Source organism: Neophocaena asiaeorientalis, unplaced genomic scaffold, assembly GCF_003031525.2.
Source record: "Neophocaena asiaeorientalis asiaeorientalis breed wild unplaced genomic scaffold, Neophocaena_asiaeorientalis_V1.1 scaffold399, whole genome shotgun sequence".
NCBI lineage: Eukaryota > Metazoa > Chordata > Mammalia > Artiodactyla > Phocoenidae > Neophocaena > Neophocaena asiaeorientalis.
Window position 1 is genome coordinate 3759141 of NW_020173964.1, and position 22285 is coordinate 3781425.

Genomic DNA, 22285 nt, shown 5'->3' on the forward strand with positions numbered 1-22285 from the left:
TTTTTTTCTATTTTATTTTATTTTTTAATTTTTCTTGCAGTACGCGGGCCTCTCACTGTTGTGGCCTCTCCCGTTGCGGAGCACAGGCTCTGCATGCGCAGGCTCAGCGGCCATGGCTCACGGGCCCAGCCGCTCCGTGTTATGCGGGATCTTCCCGGACCGGGGCACGAACCCACATCCCCTGCATCGGCAGGCAGACTCGCAACCACTGCGCCACCAGGGAAGCCCTCAGGGATGGAACTTTTGAGTTCCACAGTAAGATGTAACTCATGTGAAGCTCAGAATCATGTTTCAGACCATTGAACTTACTCAAGTTAAAATACAAATAGCTGAAGACATGATGTAAAAGATTAAGTACTTGATGCTGTTAACATATTTACCAATTAAAGTCACAAAATATTCCTCATTATTATTCATGCAGATAACTGAGAACGAAGATAGTGCAGAAATTAACTTTGAATAAAAAATTATTCCTTCCCTTCCTTCCACTCCCCTATACTCTACAAAATGTTTTCCTTGGGACTAGGCCTTGAAAAGGCCACTACATATTAGTTTGACATGCATTACTGTCTGCAACTAAAAAAAGCTAATTTTGTGGTGGTTTTCTAATTTTATAATTTATAGTTACATTATAAATATGTCCACATGCATAAATCTAAAAAAGTTGAAAACCTACAGTGAATCTACAATATATTGTTTTACATTTGACCACTGCTTTGTGTTATGTAGGAGTCACAGATTTGGTAAAGCATTGTAACAATTTAGGAAGGCATCTAAATCTTTAAATTATGGACAAATTTTATGTTTGAATCTACAAAATTGCATGAAGGCTAAACTCGAGAGACTTCCTATCATTCTAAAATTCCTCACTCCGAACAAATCATTTTTAGGACATTTCTTATAAATATCACCCTTTGAAAGCACATACCATTCCATTTGTTCCACATTTTATGATCTTAACCTACATAGGGCTGAACTCAATTATTCATGGAATATCAAATATGGTAGGAAGACAAACGTGAGAGAAGCAGTACAATAGCATAACTTGCTAAATTCCTCATCACCATTCTCTGAAGAAAACTTCTCAAGCCTTTCTCCTCTTTATTTTAGCAATGGATTGTGGAAAATGTGAAGTTTTCTCTTGACATGAAAATATCTCAATGCACGGTGATCTTGCCTGATGGATTCAGTATTTTCTGCATAACTGATACAGGAACTCCTATACGACTCTATTCCATCCTGTTGTAAAGGTCAGAAAAAAGCAGCAAACTGGGAGGGAAACAGCTTATCACCAGGGTAGTAATGTCTGAAGTCTTTCAAAGTATGTTGGTTTTTCCCTGCTTTGTCTCCATTTTCTTCTTACAGCTCACAAAATGAAGGGTTCTTTTGTTGTTACCACAGTTGTTCTTTGTTGGGTTTTTTTTTTTTCCTTTCTCCAGATTAAAGTCCTGTCTCTCCTTAGTTTGATTCTCTATGCAGTATTTGACTTGCTCAGTTCCTGCCTGATTGCATCAATGAGCTCTTCTTTTAGCTTAGTTAATTCTTTTCTCATTTCATCTAAAATGTCCTGTTTCAGCCTGTCATAGTCCAAGTCCCTCCACCTGGACTCCGATGGCACTGGGCTGTGACGAGGGCGCAGATTTTGGTCTGTGTAATGAATCATAGGACGTGTTGTCAAAAACAATCTGATTTTTCCTTGGAGAATCCCATCTGGAAATAACAAGTGACTTGCTGCCATTCATTGTATTTGTTCTTTCCCAAGGCTTTCTTATCGGTTCAGGTGTACTTGTTGAAGAGGCCTTAGAAGTTACAAGCTCTGAATCTTCATTTTTGTTCTGTTTCTATTGTTGATCCCTTTTCAGCAATTCTTCTCCTCCTGGCCAGCAGGGCACTCATTTCTTCCATTAAACCACTACCCGCTAACGGAAGGGATCCATTTCCACGACCCATATCTGTTTTAGATGAGGCCGAATTCACACCAATGGTATTCCCTCCGCTTGGGAAAGAGGCATCCTCCATCCGTGACACTTTCCTAAGTTTTGCTCCAGCAACCGCAGCTGCAAGTCCAGTTAAAGGGCGATTGTCTTCAGACATGGATCCCGAAAAAATTCCAGATGCAGGGAGGGGAGCAGCAGGAGGTGGGGGGGGAGGAGGGGTACCTGATTCGGACAAGGCAGTGGAGGAGGCGGAGGGGGTGCCCTGAGGACGGAAGTGGAGGGGGTAGAGGGAGCCCTGGGGGTGGAGGGAGTGCGACTAATGCCTGGGCAGGACCTGGTGGGAGTGGAGGAGGGGGTGGAGGTGCAGGTGGTCCCAAGAAAATGCCCTGTTGGGCTGGAGGTTCCGCGGCTGAGAGGCTGCCTGCCAGCCTGGCTCAGAAGTAGAGGAGTTGTCTCCACAGAGGCAGGGACAGCGGCATTTGCCATTCTTCGCTCTCCCTCGCATGCCAGCTGCTCCCTTTCTAGCTGCTCTTGCCACTCTCTTTCTGACCTTTCCCAGTCCAGTCTCTCCAGCCTTTCCCTTTCTAACTTCTCCCTCTCCAATCTCTTCCTTTGCATTCTTCCTCTCTCCAGCCTTTCCGGCTCCAGCGCCTTTTGTCATTGCTGTTCTTGTAGTTGCCATCTTTGAATTTCCAATTCTTCTTGTGATGGGCCATTCTGAACTTCGGCAGGTAGTTGTGAATTTTGTCTAGGCGATGTTGGCCTTGTTTCCTGTGAATTCAGCACTCCTAAGGCATGCATCATGGCACTTGCGAAGACATGGGCATCTTCTTTGCTGCCAAAGTTGAGACCATACACCTGTCTAGCATCCCACCATTGGTGGAAGGTCTGAGTACCTTGATCGTACTTCAACCCTTTAGGAATGGCACAATATATCACTACCTGCTGGTCCTGAATCTTCCTGCCCACCACTCTGGATGTGTTGTTGCCTGTATGATGATATATATGAACTCAGATGACCCCGGTTGAACCACCAGCTGGCATCCACTTTTTATTGGCATTGTCATAAACCATCACAGCAGCTCTTGCCTGACAGATACTCTGTTCACTTATTATTTTAAATGTATCCTGCCACTCCCTTCTGGTCTGTAGAGTTTCTGCTGAAAAATCAGCTGATAACCTTATGGGAGTTCCCTTGTATGTTATTTGTTGTTTTTCCCTTGCTGCTTTCAATAATTTTTCTTTTTGTTTAATTTTTGCCAATTTGATTACTATGTGTCTTGGCGTGTTTCTCCTTGGGTTTTTCCTGTATGGGACTCTCTGCACTTCCCAGACTTGGGTGGCTATTTCCATTCCCATGTTAGGGGAGTTTTCAACCATAATCTCTTCAAATATTTCCTCTGGTCCTTTCTTTCTCTCTTCTCCTTCTGAGACTCCTATAATGTGAATGTTAGTGTGCTTAATGTTGTTCCAGAGGTCTCTCACACTGTCCTCATTTCTTTTCATTCTTTTTTCTTTTTTTTGCTCCACAGTAGTGATTTCCCCTGCTCTGTCTTCCAGCTCACTGATCCATTCTGCTTCATTTACTCTACTATTGATTCCTTCCAGTGTGTTTTTCACTTCAGTTATTGTATCGTTCAACTCTGTTTGGTTGTTCTTTATATTTTCTAACTCTTTGTTAAAAAATCCCTCTAACTTATCCATTTTTCTCCTGAGTTCTTGGATCACCTTTACAATCGTTACTCTGAACTCTTTCTCGGGTAGATTGCCTATCTTCACAACACTTAGTTCTGGAGTTTAATCTTGTTCCTTCATCTGAAACACATTCCTCTGCCACCTCATTTGGGGTTAATTACGTTTCTCAACTTTGGAGAAGTAGCCTTCTGTAGGAGACATCCTATGGGTCCCAGCAGTGCACTCACCCAAGGGCCAGGGGCCAGCGGTCCCAGGGTAGTGTCTGGCCTGTGTTTGCAGACTACAGTCTACTGAATCGTAGTTTTCTTCCTTCTGATTTCTGCCCCCTGGTGGGTGAGGCTGGTCTAGAAGCTTGTGTAGGCTTCCTGGCAGGAAGGGCTGATGCCTGCCCACTGGTGGGTGGAGCTGGGTCCTGGCCCTCTGGTGGGCAGGCTGTGTGATCAAGAAGTCTTTAGGCAACCTGACTGCTAATGCGTGGGGTTGTGGGGCTGTATTCCCACCCGTTAGTTGTTTGGCCTGAGGCATCCGGCACTGAAGGCTACAGGCTGTTGGGTGGGGCCGGGTCTTTGTGCTAAAGACCCAAGCAAGATGTCTGCCTCAAGGAGAGTTCATGCAGATGAATAATCCCCAATATATCTGCCACCAGTTTTTATGGCCCCAGCATGAGCCACAGCACCCCCCCCCACCGCCTCCCCAGGAGACCCTCCAAGACCAGCAGGTAGGTCTGGCCCAGGCTCCTCTGAGGTTACTGCTTTTGCCCTTGGTCCTGGTACATGTGAGATTTTGTGCAATCCCTTTAAGAGTTAAGTGTCTGTTTCCCCCAGTCCTGTGGAGCTCCTGCAAATAAGCCCTGCTGGCCTTCAAATCCAAATGCTCTGGGGGGCACCTCTTCCCAATGCCAGACCCCTGGGCTGGGAAGCCTGATGTTGGCCTCAGAACTCTCACTCCTGTGGGAGAGCCTCTGCAAGGTCACCCAAGGTGGGGTGGGGTGGGGGAGGAGGTTAAGGATTTGGTTATATTTCAAGTGCACCCCTCCTACCATCTCGTTGTGCTTTCTTCTTTACGCCTTTAGATGTAGAAGATCTTTTTCTGTAGGTTCCAGTCTTTTCTATCGATGGCTGTTCAGATGTTAGTTGTAATTTTGGTGTGTTCATGAGAGAAGGTAAGCTCAAGGTCCTTCCACTCCACCATCTTGAAAGACTCCCTCTAATCTCTCTCTTAAGCCTCTTTTTTAAAAATTTTATTTATTTTATTTTTGGCTGCGTTGGATCTTTGTTCCTGTGCACGGGCTTTCTCTAGTTGCGGTGAGTGGGGGCTACTCTTTGTTGTGGTGTGCGGGCTTCTCACTGCGGTGGCTTCTCTTGTTGCGGAGCACGGGTTATAGGTGTGTGGACTTCAGTAGTTGTGGCACATGGGCTCAGTAGTTGTGGCTTGCGGGTTCTAGAGCACAGGCTTAGTAATTGTGGTGCACAAGCTTAGTTGCTCCATGGCATATGGGATCTTCCCAGACCAGGACTCAAACCTGTGTCCCCTGCATTGGCAGGCAGATTCTTAACCACTGTGCCACCAGGGAAGTCTTAAGCCTCTTTTCTAACCACTTTCCCAAATAATGAAGTATTTATAGTTCATCAAAATGCCCTGCTCTGTCATCTCCTCAGACACCTTCACACATTCAGAATCTTTTGCCTAGACTCTCTTCTTTCTATCTTTTTCTTTAGCTAATTTCAATTTATCCTAAAAAATCTCAGCTCAGATACTTTCCAAAAAGCAATTCTCAATTACTCCTGTCTTCTCCTTCCCCATTTACAACTAAAATCTGACTAGGTGAGAATCCAATATGCCCTTGTAGCAACCTGTTTCTAACTATTAATATACCCTTATAGCAACCTGTATCTAACTAATACTTGCATTTTAAGAGCTATTTTTTTGTCTTTCCAATAGTATGTGTGTGTGTGTGTGTGTTAGTTGTTTCCAGAGTTCACATGTCATACCCTGAAGGCTCCATCACAATCTCTGCAAGGGGAGGCTTATGTCATTTGAAAAAGCTTCCCAGGTGATTCTCATCCCATTCTGTCCTGTTGAGATGGAAAGCCTCTAGGCGGAATTATCCCCAGCATCTGACACAGAATCTGGCATATTGTAAGTGACTATCACATGTTGGATGATGGTGGGGACAAGAAATGATGAGGTGAGAAGTCTGTTTTTCCTTCAATGGACAATGTGTAGACACATAAAATTTGAGTAGTGGCTCAACATAATTAGAGTAATGTATTTAGAAACTGATGTGTGATCAGTGATGAGTGGATTAGATTGGAGGAGCGGGGGAGGGATAGCATATGTCATGCTGAATCCTGGGCAAAATGTTGTAGAGATTGCAAAGGATCTGGGGTAACCAGTAAAACTTCCTAGAGTGGAATTCCCTGGTGGCACAGTGGTTAAGAATCTGCCTGCCAATGCAGGAGACATGGGTTCAAGCCCTTGTCTGGGAAGATCCCACATGCCGCAGAGCAACTAAGCCCGTGTGCCACAACTACTGAGCCTGCGTGCTGCAACTACTGAAGCCTGTGAGCCTAGAGCCTGTGCTCTGCAACAAGAGAAGCCACCACAATGAGAAGCCCACGCACTGCAACGAAGAGTAGCCCCTGCTCGCCACAACTAGAGAAAGCCCACGTGCAGCAACAAAGACGCAATGGAGCCAAAAATTAATTAATTAATTAAAAAACAAAACAAAAAACTGCCCGGAGTGACATTCAGACACCAACTTGAGGCACACAAAGTCTTTATATGAGGTGCTGGGGAAGGACCTAAAAAGTCATCTCCAGGCTAGCAGGTGGCATAACTGCTCAGTGTTCTTCAGCCAGATGCCAGAGAACTCTTCCGCCTGCCATGGCTATGTTGGTTCTAGTTATGCACGTCCAGATTGGAGTGGATCAGGGGTATAGAGAATGGGGGAACTGTTCCTAGGCCCAGTTTAGTCTGGAGTAGGACTGTCTGCAGGAGGGGGCCCATTCTAGAGCAGCTGCAATTCCTGACTGATCCACTTCAGACAGACTCTAATGCATGGTACCACCAACCGAATTCTAGGCAAGAGTAAATGTATTGACACACCACACAGCATTCATGAAGTCAGAATTTTGGAAAAGGTGAAACTGTCTTTCAGGCTTAAATTATTTCTGCAGTGTTTTGTTTGATTACAGCCTGCATTTAGAAGATGCTTGTCCTTCACTTTCCCATCTCCTTTTAGCCTTTGTCGGTAACTTTGTGGGCTCTACACAGGTGGTTCCGTTTGTAATCCATTTGACACAGCACGACTCTCATAATTAATGAAGCTCCCTACAGCACTGCCAGTGACCTGGAATGTAGGACAGGAGAGGTGCTGAAGCAGAGGAAAGGACAGAGGGCTGAGAGCCAGGAGACCTGGACGTTGCCGGGAGGCTGCCAGAAGCTGCAGCCGAGCAAGGGAGTTTTCTTCTGTGCACCTCTGTCTCCAGCCTTAAACTGGAAGCACAGAAGCAAAGGTCCCATCTCAAATAAAGGCATAATCACTATCCATTACAATTCCTGATCTTGGCCACCTTCCTTTATTTGTCACTGGAAATCAATTTAAAGCATATTGTTGTTGAGTCAAGTTTTGATTGTGGTGGGAAGGCAGGAAGATAGGATTCAATCTTGAAATGCTCAAATCAACATGGAAGAATTTCTGAGTTGCAGGACAGGATGGAGTCTGGAGAACAGGGGATTCAGAGCATTTCCAGGGTGGGTTCCCCACCTGCACCCCGTACGTGCCTGGCAGGATTTCCACATGGTCAGGGTTTGTGTAGGAAAAAGGGGGACCAGGAACAGTATCTTTTCCCTTTTTCTCTCTGCTTCAAACTCACGTGTAAATGGAATGAAAAGAGAAAGGAAAGAAGCAGGCAGAAGGAAAACAGATGGCTCTCTATAATGCTTTTCATCCAGTTAGAATTATGTTTTGACAATAAGGTCCTACGGAAAAAAACTGGAACACATTTTCCCACATTTCACCCCACATCATTTTCTGCATAGATTAGACCTGTGTAATAAATCAATCTCCTGGAAAGAATTCCAGGAAGGTCATGGGGCAGCCTCTATGCTCTATCTTGGTATACGCAGAGAGAGGGATCTGGCTGATCTGCTGATTAAAATAGTGCCGCATGCATCTGCTAAAAAATGTTCCCATGGTGACTCCAACAGACCTGCTCTCCTTCCTTCAGGCCTTCTCAGACATCCCAGCGGAGACTCGCGTTCCCCTTCCCCACGGCTCCGCTCCCAGTGACGTCATGCTGTGAGTACCCATTAAACATGCCCAGAACAGAGATGTATCTTCACGTGCTAAGGGTTCCCATTTCTCCCCCCAATGAAGAAACCTTAATTTCCCACAAGACTTCACCTGAATTTTAAAAATTATTTTAAAATCATACAGCATTACTCCCTCCTGAAGAAGTCCTTCTATCTCCTAGCTTTTTCCTTTGCATGGCCCAAATGGATTTAGGGTTCAAGTCCTAGGCATTACTTGTTTCGATTTTTCCCTTTTCACTTGTGTTTTCACTCATAGTATCAATCATTCATTACTATTATTATATTTTTAAAATTCTAATTATTTTTTCCATTTATAAAAGTAATACAAAGTCATACAAAATATTTCTACTATAATTTTGGATTTTTCTGGCCACACCACTTGACATGTGGGATCTTAGATCCCTGACCAGGGATCGAACCCACACCCCCTGCAGTGGAAGTGCAGAGACTTAACCACAGGACTGCCAGGGAAGTCCTAGTATTTCTATTATACTTTTTGTGATTATAAAAATGTCCTAAGTAAAGAAAATAAAATTTCTATTTTTCCAATAATGCCCGATTCAAAAACTGTTGGATGAACTTTCACTAAATATAGAGGGAATGTTTCAGATATTTAATTTAAAATATAGGCTATGGCATCCATGAAACTCAGCCTGGGGGGCTGTGGGTTGTCATCCTCCTAAGCAACTGGATGTGAAGTAAAAGAAGACCAACCACATCCTGTTGGTGGGGGGGACTTGCCCTACATAATACAAAGGTGAGGATAGCTTCAGACATGAACCCCAAATCCAAAGTCTCAGAGATCAATATTCTGGAGAGCTGGCTCAGGATCAACCTTTCACGGATGCTACACATAGTCTGCTTCAGAGTGAAATGTAGCAGGTATTGTTCAATTTGATGATGATTTGGAGTTTTCCTGAACTAGGTTGGTGGGCCAGCTGGTAAATATCAGTTATAACAATAATAATAATGCATCTGTTGAGAGCTTGCTCTCTGTAAGGTTGGTAGTGGGCATTGACATGCGTTTAATCATTTAATCCTTACAACAAGCCTCTGAAGTAGGTGGTCTAATTTATTTTTCAGGGATAAGGAAATGTACATTTCCAGAAGTTAAACTACTTGTTCCAGGAAAATGGCAGAGCAAGCGTCAGAACCCAAGGCTAGCCTTAACCATGCTTATTTCTAGCAGCAAACTTGCAGGCTGTGTCCAGAGGGCTCTCATTACTACAACACTCTGTAGTAAAACATTGTTTTCTTAAAACCCTACAAGGCCTCCCAAACACTGTACCGACGGCTCAAGCCAGGAACCCTCGGTCACCAGGCCCTTTGGGGGTGCTTGCAGTTTACCTGATGCACCACATTGCTGGTCTCTTCTTTTCTTTTCTTTCTTTTTTTTTACTTTTCTTATTATTAAATTTTATTTATTTTTTAATTGAATTTTATTTCTTTTATACAGCAGGTTCTTATTAGTTATCCACTTTATACCTATTATTGTATATATGTCAATCGCCCGCCTCTTATTTTCTGTTACCTGCCTCCGTCCCTTGCAGCTCAGGTCACACTACACTGTCTGGTGTTCTCACCTCCACCTCTCCACCTTCTGCCACGCTGCTCCTTGAGCCAAGTGGAGCTCCCGCTCTGCTGCCAAATCTTCTCCCTCCTCACCCAGAGGCAAGCAGCACCCTGCCCTCCCTCCCGCCTGGGCTTTGCTCGGTGGAAACAAGGTGTATCTTTCTTACTTCTAAAAACCCTTTCTCCACCCTCTATGGACCACCCTCTGAAGCTGATGCTTCCCTTAAGGCTGCTCTGGCCATATGTGCTTAGTGAACGTGATTATTATTAGTCCTTTGTACATATCTTCAGACTCTGGGGCTGCAAAGTTGGGTGCAGGTTGAACAAACATTTAATGTTTATGCTGGGTGTTATTCTACTATGTTCCAAGCATTTCTCTAGGTACTGAAGATAAAACAGTTAACAAAAGCATACAGAGGCCCTCCCCTCACAGAACTTACATTCTAGTGAATATCCCCTTTCCCTTTCTGTGTTTCTGCTTCCTTTTCTGGTGTATACTCCCATAGGATAGTTCCGGAGACAGGCTACCTGGGATCACATCCCAGCCTTTCTACTTACAGTCTGTGTGACCTTGGCCAATTTAGTTACCCTTTCTGTGCCTCAGTTTCCTCTAAATTGGGAAACATGAATAGCATTTCCCTCAAAGCTGTTATTAGAATTAAATAAGTTAATGTAGTTAATACATCTAAGGTATTTAGGATAGTGGCTGTGATATTGTAATTTATATACATTTGGTCTCTGACCTCATTCTTGGCACAGAGCTACCAAAACTCTGGGAACTTCCTTAGAGAGCAATAAAGATGTCTTTTGTTATGTTAATGATGTGACTTTTGGAAAACACCTGAGGATGGGGGCTGGTTGCTAGGAGAATCAACTATGTGATTGGAGAGTTAACAATTTCAATCCCACCCCCTGACTTCCAGGGAGGGGAGAGGGGCTGGAGGTTGAATCAATTGCCAATGGCCAGTGATTTAATCAGTCATGCCTGTGTAAGGAGCCACTATAAAAACTCAAAAGGACAGGGTTTGGAGAGCTTCTGAGACTAGGGAGAGTGGTGCTCCTGGAGAGGGCATGGGATTTCTGTGCCCTTTCCCCATACCTTGCCCTGTGCATCTCTTCTCTCTGGCTGTTCCTGAGTTATATCCTGTAATAATAAACCGGTGATCTGGTAAGTAAAATGTTTCTCTGAGTTCTGTGAGCTGCTCTAGTGAACTAACTGAACCTAAGAAGAAGTTCATTGGACCCTCTGATCTATAGCTGGATGTCAGAAGCTCAGGTGACAACCTGGACTTGGGATTGGTGTCTAAAGTTGGGGCTGAGGGCGGGCAGTCTTTTAGGACTACTGAACCCTTAACTCATGGAATCCGACGCTGTCCCCAGTTAGTGTCAGAATTCAGTTGAACTGCAGGACACCCAGCTGGTGTCCGATAATTGCTTGGTGGTTTGGAAAAACCCCCATACATTGGAATTGGATGCAAAATCACAGTGGCAATTTATGTTAATTATTACTATTACTTTGTTTAGATAACAACACAACACGTGGTTGGCAGGGATCTTCCTTTGGAAGTGTTCTTAAGTCTCTTCCGCTAGGCTGTAAACTTCTTAAAGGGCCAAGTCTTCAGTCCTTTTGTGTTTGCCACACATGGTGTGGTGCTTTTCACAGCGTGTACAATGAATAAATGCTCTTGACTGATAGGGCCAGTGGAGGAGGTGTCTGTTGTGTCATCAGAGTGTTTCTCAGCTCCCCCTCAGAGCAAAACTGCATTCACCTGATAAACTATTCTCATTTGCTTGTCTTCTCGAGGAAAGACAACTGTAGGCTCAATGCCTTCTATTGCTTGTGTAAAAACAACAACAACTTGCTTTAATTTCTGAAGAAACAAGACCCAAGGTTATCATGTTAAAAACATCCTCTGCCTCAAAGAGAGATGACAAGACTCACCTTGATTTTTCAATGGTAAAGGCATAGTTTCCCTGAGTTTGCTTAAAAGGTTTTTCATTTCTCGCATGTCTCTGTAAAATTGATAAAAAGAAAAACTATCAGCTGTAAATTTTTGAAATGTAATCTCAAACCGTCTGTTCTGTGAGACAACTGAAGGACAAAGTCTGTGCCTAACTGTACCAGCTCGAACTTCCAGTAGGTAAATATTGTATTTATTATGCTTGTATAAGAAAAAAGAAAATCTGAGTTGGGTTGGCTCTGGAAGGAATAAGAATTACGCTGACAAACGTTTCCGCAGGGCATTCTGCTACAGGAGCCCTCATATCTGCCTTCAGTCGGACCTGGCTGAGATCAGAGAAGAGCCTCTGGTAATGAGGACAGTACTTCACGTTTCCAAGGGCAGGTGAAGGGCACGCAACTAGAACAACAGGAGAACCCTGGGCAAAGCTGAGGCTGGGTGATGATGTTCTCATCTGGTCCAAGGGCTGTCCTGCCTGTGTGGTTTCACTCCCTGTCGTCTCTCATTATCGTGATTGGAATTCACCGTAACACAGGTGTTAAGCATTCCCAAGGGTCAACACATTAAATTGGCTTGGAATGTTTTTAATGTGCAGCCCAGTTTGAGAGCCACAGATTTCTTAGGGCAAAGTGATAGGGAGAAGCAAAGAAGCCCCCTCCCAGACCAGGTCTACTGTGCCTACTTCTCCCAGTCACTCCCACCTCCTTTGACCAGAATCTGAACTTTTAGGCTGAACTGAAATACCTCCAACGCTGAGGGCTAGACTCTCCTATTATTATTATCAGCCGTAGCTTGCTCTCTGACAAGCTTACAAGGCTTGGATAGAGACTCTGTGCGAGGTCTCTGAGAAGGAACATGGCTTTGCTGAAGGATTGCACACTGACCATGGCACTCTGGCCGATATTCCTGGGAACAGAGCAAAGCATTTTCTACTTTATAAATTAAGAGAAATCACTCATCATTTGTCTATGGTTCTACCAAACTGTGCCAAACAGCTTTATTGTTTGAATTGTTGGATTTCCAAGCTTAGACAAAATCCCAGTTTTATTAATAGCACGTAATTACCACATGCTTCAATTTTCTATAAACACAGAAATTTGGTTAATTAGCTTTAGAATTATATTACAATCTGAAAGTAGAACTACAATGGCTCTAAATGTCACTGTGTGATACATTTCTAAAAATAAAAAAATAGTGTTCATTATCTTGTCAATGACTCAACCCCACACTCACAGAGTCCTAGATGGAATTGCCTAGTGTTCAGCGGCTTCGTGCTGGCTCTGGGGACATCAGTAGCAAAGGACAAGATATCAGTGTGAAGGCCAATAAACAAGGGGCTTGTCCTCTGCCTCACAGAATGGAATTTTTAGCATCTAGATGCATTTATGATTATATTATTGTTATTGCTTCCTTTTCCCAAATGAAATAGAATCACTGTAGAATCTCTTCTTCCCAAGAAAGAAACTCCCTCTGTAGCCGTGAGCTACTGCTTGTTAAGACAAATGCATTAACTCACTTTGACCACTAAGGGGCCATCATCTACATCCTGGGAGAGTAAGAGAAGACAGCCCTTTGGAAAGCTGTCTGTGAACTGGACAGAACACTCAGCCCCTGACTGGCAACTGAATAGGCCATTCCATACACCTGAAATCTGAGAATCTACTGGAGACATCTTTGTACAATTTTGAATTCTTCTCCCTTAAACAAATGGAAATTTTGGGACCCATCCTGGTGGGTGAGCTGTGATGGGTATATAGATCCACCTTTCTCCCTTCCCAAGGAAGCACTCCATTTTCATCTCCATGGAGATGCCAGACTGATGGAGTGGGAAAAGCAGAGGCCTGGGAGCCCACATCTCCTGGAGGCTCTGCTGTCATTCCGCAGATGGATTTGGACCCCTTACTGTCTCTCTTCTCAGTTTACTGAGAGCTCTGTTTCTGAATCTGAAAGAGAAAATCTCGACTCTCTCTAGCCCCTGAGTGTTAACTAGAGGAGGATTGGCAGTCTATTTAGGGTAACTTCCCACTTACCTTTCAGTGTTCTCAATGTCTGTGGAAACCTGCCAGGAATGTTGCTGAATATCTACAGGGGATGATGATGAGTCCTCTAGAGCAGGTGTTTCAGCACACTCCTCAATTTTGCAATCCAAACTCTTGGTTCCCCCTCCAGGCTCCTTTCCTAAGGGGGTTGGTGTTGGTAAAGAGAAGAGGATAAGAAATCATAAATGCAAATTCTATACCCAAGATATCACTGCAAACGTTGGCTATGCTTTGAGTCAAATGCTCCATTAACCCTAGAAACTTCTTTGAATACTAAAGTAATGTGTGTGTGTGTATAGCATATTTTCACAACATTCTGGGAAAGCTATCTGAGGTCAATGCAACCTGAAGATCAAGATTAAAGTAAGGGCCCTGCCTTTGATGGAGTATTGGTGCTTTGTAACCCATTCTTCGTGAGTTAGATCGGATCAGCTAGGGAGAGGAGATTCAGCCTGTGAAATTGTGCTGCTTTTTTGGTCCTCAGATGCAGGGACAGGTAAAAGGGCCAGGAGCAGGTGACACCCAGCAGAAGAAATAGGAGCTCCTGCCGTTCTCTCTGATTCTGACACTAGCCCTCTGGGCCTGTGAGAAGCAGCAGAGATTATGGACCTGCCTTCCATTTCCTTGGCTCTCCAACCTCCTTCAGGGTATCATTCTATGAGGAAAGAGGCCAGTCTCAAGATCCAGCCTCACTCTGCTGAGACCACAAAGTGCAATCAACTAAAGCACCATGTACTGGGTAGCCATCCACAGTAGTGAACTGCCAATGCACTAAGACTTGTATTTACCGGGACTGATCTCAAGGGAATAAATCAATACTTTCTGGAAACAAATCTCCGAATTGGTGAGGCCATAAATTCATATGAAATTAAATGGGAGTTATAGTCCATGGCCCCGATATCCTCTGTTAATGTCTTTTATTCTGCCTTGAACTTCTGGGTATCTGCAAGGGTGTATCTTGCTATCATGGGAATGGCATACGAGGCCCAAGAACTGGGTGTTAATTTTTTATTTGTGTGTGTGTGTGTTTTTCTGCTGTGCCACATGGCTTGCGGGATCTCAGTTCCCTGACCAGGGATCGAACCTGGGGCCCCAGCAGTGAGAGTGCCGAGCTCTAACCACTGGACTGCCAGGGAATTCTCAAGAACTGGGTTTTATTTATTTACTTTCAGTTTTTAAATATATCTTTATTGTAGTATAATTGCTTTACAATGTTGTGTTAGTTTCTGCTGTACAACAAAGTGAATCAGCTATAGGTATACATATATCCCCATATCCCCTCCCTCTTGAGCCTCCCTCCCACCCTCCCTATCTCACCCCTCTAGGTCATCACAAAGCATCGAGCTGATTTCCTTGTGCTATGCAACAGCTTCCCACTAGCCATTTTACATTTGGTAGTGTATATATGTCAGTGCTACTCTCTTACTTCATCCCAGCTTCCCCTCCCCACTCTGTGTCCTCAAGTCTGTTTTCCACATCTGCATCTTTATTCCTGCCCTGCCACTAGGTTCATCAGTACTGTTGTTTTCAATTCCATATATGTGCATTAGCATATGGTATTTGTTTTTCTCTTTCTGACTTCACTCTGTATGACACATTCTAGGTCCATCCACCTCATTACAAATAACTCAGTTTCGAAGAACTGGGTTGTAAACCTGGCTTTTTCAGTTGTTCGTTAACTCACTTGCTCATTCACTCACAATATTTCCTGCGTGTCAGCTAAGTATCGGGTACTGGGCTTGGTACTAGAGAGACAGAGGTGAAAGAAAGGATAGTCTTTGTCTCATGGAGCTTAAAGTGCTGGAGATAGGGAACGCGGGTTCGTGCCCCGGTCTGGGAAGATCCCACATGCTGCGGAGTGGCTGGGCCCGTGAGCCATGGCCGCTGAGCCTGCGCGTCCAGAGACTGTGCTCCGCAATGGGAGAGGCCACAACAGTGAGAGGCCCGCGTACCGCAAAAAAACCAAAAAAACAAATAATTACAAAGCTGTTGTATAACATTATGTAGTCTGGTATAAATGGTAGCTATATTGTTGCTTTCACTCTTTCAACCAGTTTTATTTGTATTATGTAGCTACATCTCCAGACTGGTTGTTAAGAAATCGTTACAGCCTGTATCATTGAACATTCATGAGATGGCAGCTCCACCTGGTTACCTCGTAGCTCAATTTCCCTAATCATAATATGATTGTTTTTGCATGTTTAAAAAAATAAAACAAAAACACTTATGAAAAGGAAGGCTCTTTATGGTAAAAGCTAATGGGAAGCTTTTCCCTTGGATTCCTGATCTGAAGGCGACTAGCAAAAATCTCATCCCTGTCATTTCTAACCCATGTAGTAGCAACACAAGGAGAAAGAGACAAGCAATTAACTGGTAATTAACTGTACAGCATTCATCAGCCTATAGTAGAAGTGGACCTCTGAATATTCAACCAAAGCACAAACACAAGTTTACTGATGAAAACTTTTGATCCTTTTGTGTATACTTTATATACACATTGATCCTGGGTGATGGAATTGTTTTTTCCAATTTTATGGTATTGCTGTTGGGTAGAAATTAATTAAGTACATAGCAGATTACCATTAAGTACATAGCATATTACCATTTCCCAGTGGGAGGGCATTGACCTCTTAAAAGCGCTTGCATTGAATCTCCTGGTAGAGTGCACACATGCAGTCCATTTGACACCTACCTCTGAGCAGTCAGCCTTGGGATGTGAGTCTGAGCAAGAGTGGCTAGCACTTGAGAGAGGGACAAAAGGGTGGGTGTCCCCCAAAACAGCCCTCTGCTTTTCAGAGCTCTAAAGGAGAGGGCCACCTGAAAGCACACATGGCTCCTGTTCTGCTCTTTTGGGTTTGAAATGCCATGGAGAATGGAGTATGGTTTGGAGAGCAAATGGTGGATGAAGAAGATTCACACAAAGAAATTCTCTGCTTAATGGGCTCTGCTTGGCGTGGGGCCACTGTAGCCCCTACCCTGTGGTCAGGACCGTAGAGCCCAAAACTCTCATTCATGGGAACAGGGAGGACTCAAGATAGCGTGATGTTCCTTCTTGGAGTCCTCTGTCTCCTTCATATGTACTCCTCTTATACACAAACACATATGTAAAGTCCAATCCACAATCACTTTGTGTACACTTACTGCCTGTACTAATTCTACTTACATAAGACAAAAACATTCTAAAAAAAAGGTAACATAATTATTCATGTATTCCTGAAACATGCCTATGAGCTTGCAATGCCAAGTACACCCTCCTTTCCCTCATTTTCAGAGACTAGATATAACTCTGCTAATGCAGATGCACAAGAATGAAAAACTTGGATGCTGGACTTGCAATTTGGTGCTTTCTGTCAGCTTACAAAATCTCTGCAGAATTTTGATTACATTACATCTTCTCTGGCTGGCACATCTTGAAAGACAAGAGATTGATAGGAATTGTAGGGGTTTTCAATTCCAGAACATATGTGGGGAGATCATAATTGCTCTCATTTACTGATAGCACTGACTTTACTCTGGGCATCCTCTCCCACTACAGTCCCTGTTTATTGCCTATAGAACACTTATCACTAATAGAAACTTATCTTATGTATTTGCTAACTGGTTTATTATTTGCTCACCCCAACCCCACTCTCATCTCCCATCTCCCATCTCCCAAACTAGATATGTAAAGTATGTAAGGCCAGGAACCTTATCTGTTTTCTTCAGTTCTGTAAGACCAGTACCGGATGAAAGCTTACACATCAGATGATTTCAACAGATATACAGCATCAAAAAAAGTAATTATACTATATATTTATACAGCTTTCTTTGCCACATTACTATGGTTAGAGATACTTTCATGTTAATGCATTCTGATTTATTTTATGCTTTTAAATGGATGCACAGTATCCCCTAGTAAGGAATTTACATTGTAATTCTTCCCTTTCTCCAGAGTATGCCAGTATTTGTATGGGACAGATCCTTTAAAGCAGAAAACTTGGACAAAGTATATGTATTCACATTTTGTACCTTAATATATATTGCCAAATTGGCCTCTGAAAAGTCTATGCTAATTTACATTTTCCTTCTACCAACTGTAAATGAGAGAATCTATTTCCATACACCTTTGCCAGAACTTCATATTATCAATATTTAATTTTTGCTTATTTGATGAGGGTAAATAGAATCTCTCATTGAAGTTTCTTTTCACCTCTTTTATTACTACTGAGATTAAATTTATTTTTCATAAGTGAATTGGCTGACTGTATTTCTTCTTTTCATTTTCTATTCATATCATTTGCCCATTTAAAAAATAGGGCTGTCTTCAGGACCAGATGGTTTCACAGGCGAATTCTATCAAACATTTAGAGAAGAGCTAACACCTATCCTTCTCAACTCTTCCAAAATATAGCAGAGGGAGGAAGACTCCCAAACTCATTCTACGAGGCCACCATCACCCTGATACCATAACCAGACAAGGAGTCACAAAGAAAGAAAACTACAGGCCAATATCGCTGATGAACATAGATGCAAAAATCCTCAACAAAATACTAGCAAACGGAATCCAACAGCATATTAAAAGGATCATACACCATGATCAAGTAGGGTTTATTCCAGGAATGCAAGGATTCTTCAATATACACAAATCAATGTGATACACCATATTAAAAAACTGAAGAATAAAAACCATATGATCATCTCAATAGATGCAGAAAAAGCTTTTGACATAATTCAACACTCATTTATGATAAAAAATCCTGCAGAAAGTAGGCATAGAGGGAACTTTCCTCAACATAATAAAGGCCACATATGACAAACCTACAGCCAACATCATCCTCAATGGTGAAAAACTGAAACCATTTCCACTAAGATCAGAAACAAGACAAGGTTGTCCAGTCTCACCACTCTTATTCAACATAGTTTTGGAAGTTTTAGCCACACCAATCAGAGAAGAAAAAGAAATAAAAGGAATAGAAATTGGAAAAGAAGTAAAGCTGTCACTGCAGATGACATGATACTCTACATAGAGAATCCTAAAGATGCTACCAGAAAACTACTAGAGCTAATCAATGAATTTGGTAAAGTAGCAGGATACAAAATTAATGCACAGAAATCTCTCGCATTCCTATACACTAATGATGAAAAATCTGAAAGTGAAATTAAGAAAACACTCTCATTTACCATTGCAACAAAAAGAATAAAATATCTAGGAATAAACCTACCTAAGGAGACAAAAGACCTGTATGCAGAAAATTATAATACAGTGATGAAAGAAATTAAAGATGATGCAAATGGAGAGATATACCATGTTCTTGGATTGGTAGAATCAACATTGTGAAAATGATTCTACTACCCAAAGCAATCTACAGATTCAATGCAATCCCTAGCAAAATACCACAGGCATTTTTCACAGGACTAGAACAAAAAATTTCACAATTTGTATGGAAATGCAAATGACCCTGAATAGCCAAAGCAATCTTTTTTTTTTTTTTTTTTCAAACCCATGTCCTCTGCATCGGCAGGTAGACTCCCAACTGCTGCACCACCAAGGAAGCCCCAAAGCAATCTTGAGAAAGAAAAACGGAGCTGGGGGAATTAGACTCCCTGACTTCAGACTATACTACAAAGCTACAGTAATCAAGACAATATGGTACTGGCACCAAAAAAACCAAAATTCAAAAAGAGTCATGTACCAAAATGTTCATTGCAGCTCTATTTACAATAGCCAGGACATGGAAGCAACCTAAATGTCCATCAACAGATGAATGGATAAAGAAGATGTGGCACATATATACAATGGAATATTACTCAGGCGTAAAAAGAAACGAAATTGAGTTATTGAGTAGTGAGGTGGATGGACCTAGAGTCTGTCATACAGACTGAAGTAACTCAGAAAGAGAAAAACAAATACCGTATGCTAACGCACGTATATATGGAATCTAAGAAAAAAAAAATGTCATGAGGAACCTAGGGGCAAGACGGGAATAAAGACACAGACCTACTAGAGAATGGACTTGAGGATATGGGGAGGGGGAAGGGTAAGCTGGGACAAAGTGAGAGAGTGGCATGGACATATATACACTACCAAACATAAAATAGATAGCTAGTGGGAAGCAGCCGCATAGCACAGGGAGATCAGCTCGGTGCTTTGTGACCACCTAGAGGGGTGGGATAGGGAGGGTGGGAGGGAGGGAGATGCAAGAGGGAAGAGCTATGGGAACATATGTATATGTATAACTGATTCACTTTGTTATAAAGCAGAAACTGACACACCATTGTAAAGCAATTATACTCTAATAAAGATGGTAAAAAAAAATAGGGCTGTCTTGTTGATTTGTAAGAATTCTCTCTATGTAATAGATACTGATAATTTCCACTGCAGGTGAAACTATAAATTACTACCATCTGAGATTTAGAACTGTATTGAAGGATGACTCATTGATTATTTTTTCAGTACTGTCTAGGTTTAATGGTTTATTAAAAGATTTTACTCTTCTTGAGTTAAATTTGATAACTCATTTGTCCCAGAAAATTATTCACTAAATACATTTTTAATAGTATGGTTTTCTGTTGTAACTGTTTCATATCTCTAATGCTGTGTATTTATGGCTTACCATTTCTTTGTATTCCACTGTTTCTTGGATTCCATATCTTCCTCTTTCTTTGATTCATTTTCATTTTGCTGGAACATATCTTTGACTAATTATTTCAGAGGAGATCTCTGAATACAAAATTTCTTAGTCTTTATATTACTGAAAATACTTTTTCTTCTCTATCTCTCTCTTGCTGTATGCACACTTAAATTCTAATTGGCTGGATATAAAAATCTATGTTCTAACTAAGTTTCTCTCACAACTTGGATGATATTGTTCCCTTTCTTCTATCTATACCCAGGGCTGCTATGTATGTAGCCTGTTTATGGCCCTCTGAAAATTTTTTATCTTTAAACATTTTGAGTTATGAAATGGTTCCTAAATATGTCTAGCTATGGGTGCTTTATGTATTACTCCTTTTTTTGGCATTTGATTGGCATTTGCAATCTACTTTCACCAATTTTTTATTTTGAAAATTTTCACACCTATAGCTAACTTGCAAGAATAATACAATGAACATCCAAATATTCTAGTTTAACCAATTTTTAATATTTAGCCATATTTTTCTTTTATCTCTCTCATTCTCTGTGTGTGTGTGTATATATATACATATATATATATAGGTTTCATATATATGGATTATGTGTATAACGTGTATATGTATAAATGTATAATATATATATATAATTTTTTGTTGAATCATTTAAGAGTTGCAGACATTAATGTTACTTTATCCCAAATACTTCAACATATAACTCTTAAAGAACAAAAATGTTTTCCTACATAACCTTAAAACAATTAGCACATGAAAAACTTTATTTAATTTTGATTTAAATGTTTCAATTCAATTTGATACAATGCTATTATTTAATATATATATGTATTCAAATTTCCCCATTTGTTCCAATAATGTCCTTTATAGCTTTTTTTTTTTTACATTGAAGGATCCAAATAAGGATTATGTACCACATCTAATTGTCATGTTTCTTTATTCTCTTTTAATCTAGAATAGCATCCTTGTCTTTTTTCATTTTTCATGACATTGATATTTTTGAATAAAGAGTCTGGGCCAGTTGTTTTAAAGAATGTCTTTAAATTTGGATTTGTCTGATTGTTTCCACAAGTCTAGGTTCAGAGTAAACATTTTGGCAAGAATATTATTGAAGTGATATTGTGTCCTTTTTAGTGCATTGCATTAGAAAGCGTATGTGTTTGTCCCATTATTAATGATGTTAGTTAAGTATTGATTACTTGGTTAAGGTGATTTCTTCCAGCTTTTACCATGGTAGAGGACTCTTTTTCCCTTTGTAAATATTAAGTAATCTATGGAGTGATTTATTAAGATGTTATAGCCTTTTCAATATAAATATTTCTTTAGGTTTGCAAAAAGTTTTTCTATTTTTCTTAATTATCTATTTCTCTCTGTTTTCCCTATTCTTTCAGAATCCTATTTCATGTTAGAGTCTCTGGATCTTAATTAGCCCTATATTCTATATTCACTGTGGGGGACTGAGCTCTGGGAGACTACCTAGACTTGACCTTTCAGGTCCCTATTTTAGGCTCTCAGTATTTCCATTATAATAATTGTTAAGAACTGTGAAGGGTCTGAGATTTCCCTCTACCTGTGAATTAACATGTCACAATCTCATGGATCCTGGAAAGAGACACGAGACTCTGGGTTAGAAACAAAGAAAGTTTAGTACTCACAAAATTGTAGTAGAGTATCAGCATTTGTGTAAATTTCTTGAGTTTTAATCCCCACAGGGAGACACAAGAAGAGCCAGATCATTATACCTCCACACACATGCAGGAACCTTAATCTCAGGAACCCTGAGATTAAGGATCTGAAGTCTTCTATAAGCATGTCTGCCCTTTGCGCCAGAGGGAAATATTTTCATTATGCTGAATCGTAAGCATGCCTTGCTCTGGAGGGGAGGCACTGTCTCTATTTTTCAAGAACATTTACTAAATAAACATCCTTGAAAAGATAGTGTAAAACAAAGGGCAGTCAGTGCCTCACTTTGCAAAAAAAACTCTGTTCCCTGAAATGCAAGAGCCTGAAGGAGAATTGTCTCCCAACACTAATTAACCCAACTATTAAAATTTTATTTGATGGATAACACTTTCATTTCCAACAAATCCCGTTGCTTCCTTTCTGTTACAGTTACTGCTTTTGAGGTATGACAGACCTA

The 22285-nt window shown here is 41.5% G+C and overlaps 1 protein-coding gene and 1 pseudogene across 2 annotated transcripts in view; both read right to left on the reverse strand.

The window, feature by feature from the left end:
* RGS7BP (regulator of G protein signaling 7 binding protein) overlaps positions 1-22285 on the reverse strand; it is a 114728-nt gene that overhangs the window by 8500 nt on the left and 83943 nt on the right. For both annotated transcript variants that reach the window (XM_024753087.1, XM_024753088.1), the window contains 2 exons: positions 13513-13660; positions 11464-11534 (listed from right to left, as the gene is read on the reverse strand). In XM_024753087.1, the coding sequence (XP_024608855.1) occupies positions 11464-11534; positions 13513-13660 (219 nt within the window). The remainder of the gene's footprint in view (positions 1-11463; positions 11535-13512; positions 13661-22285) is intronic.
* Positions 1472-3044, reverse strand: LOC112404916 (protein enabled homolog pseudogene; annotated as a pseudogene).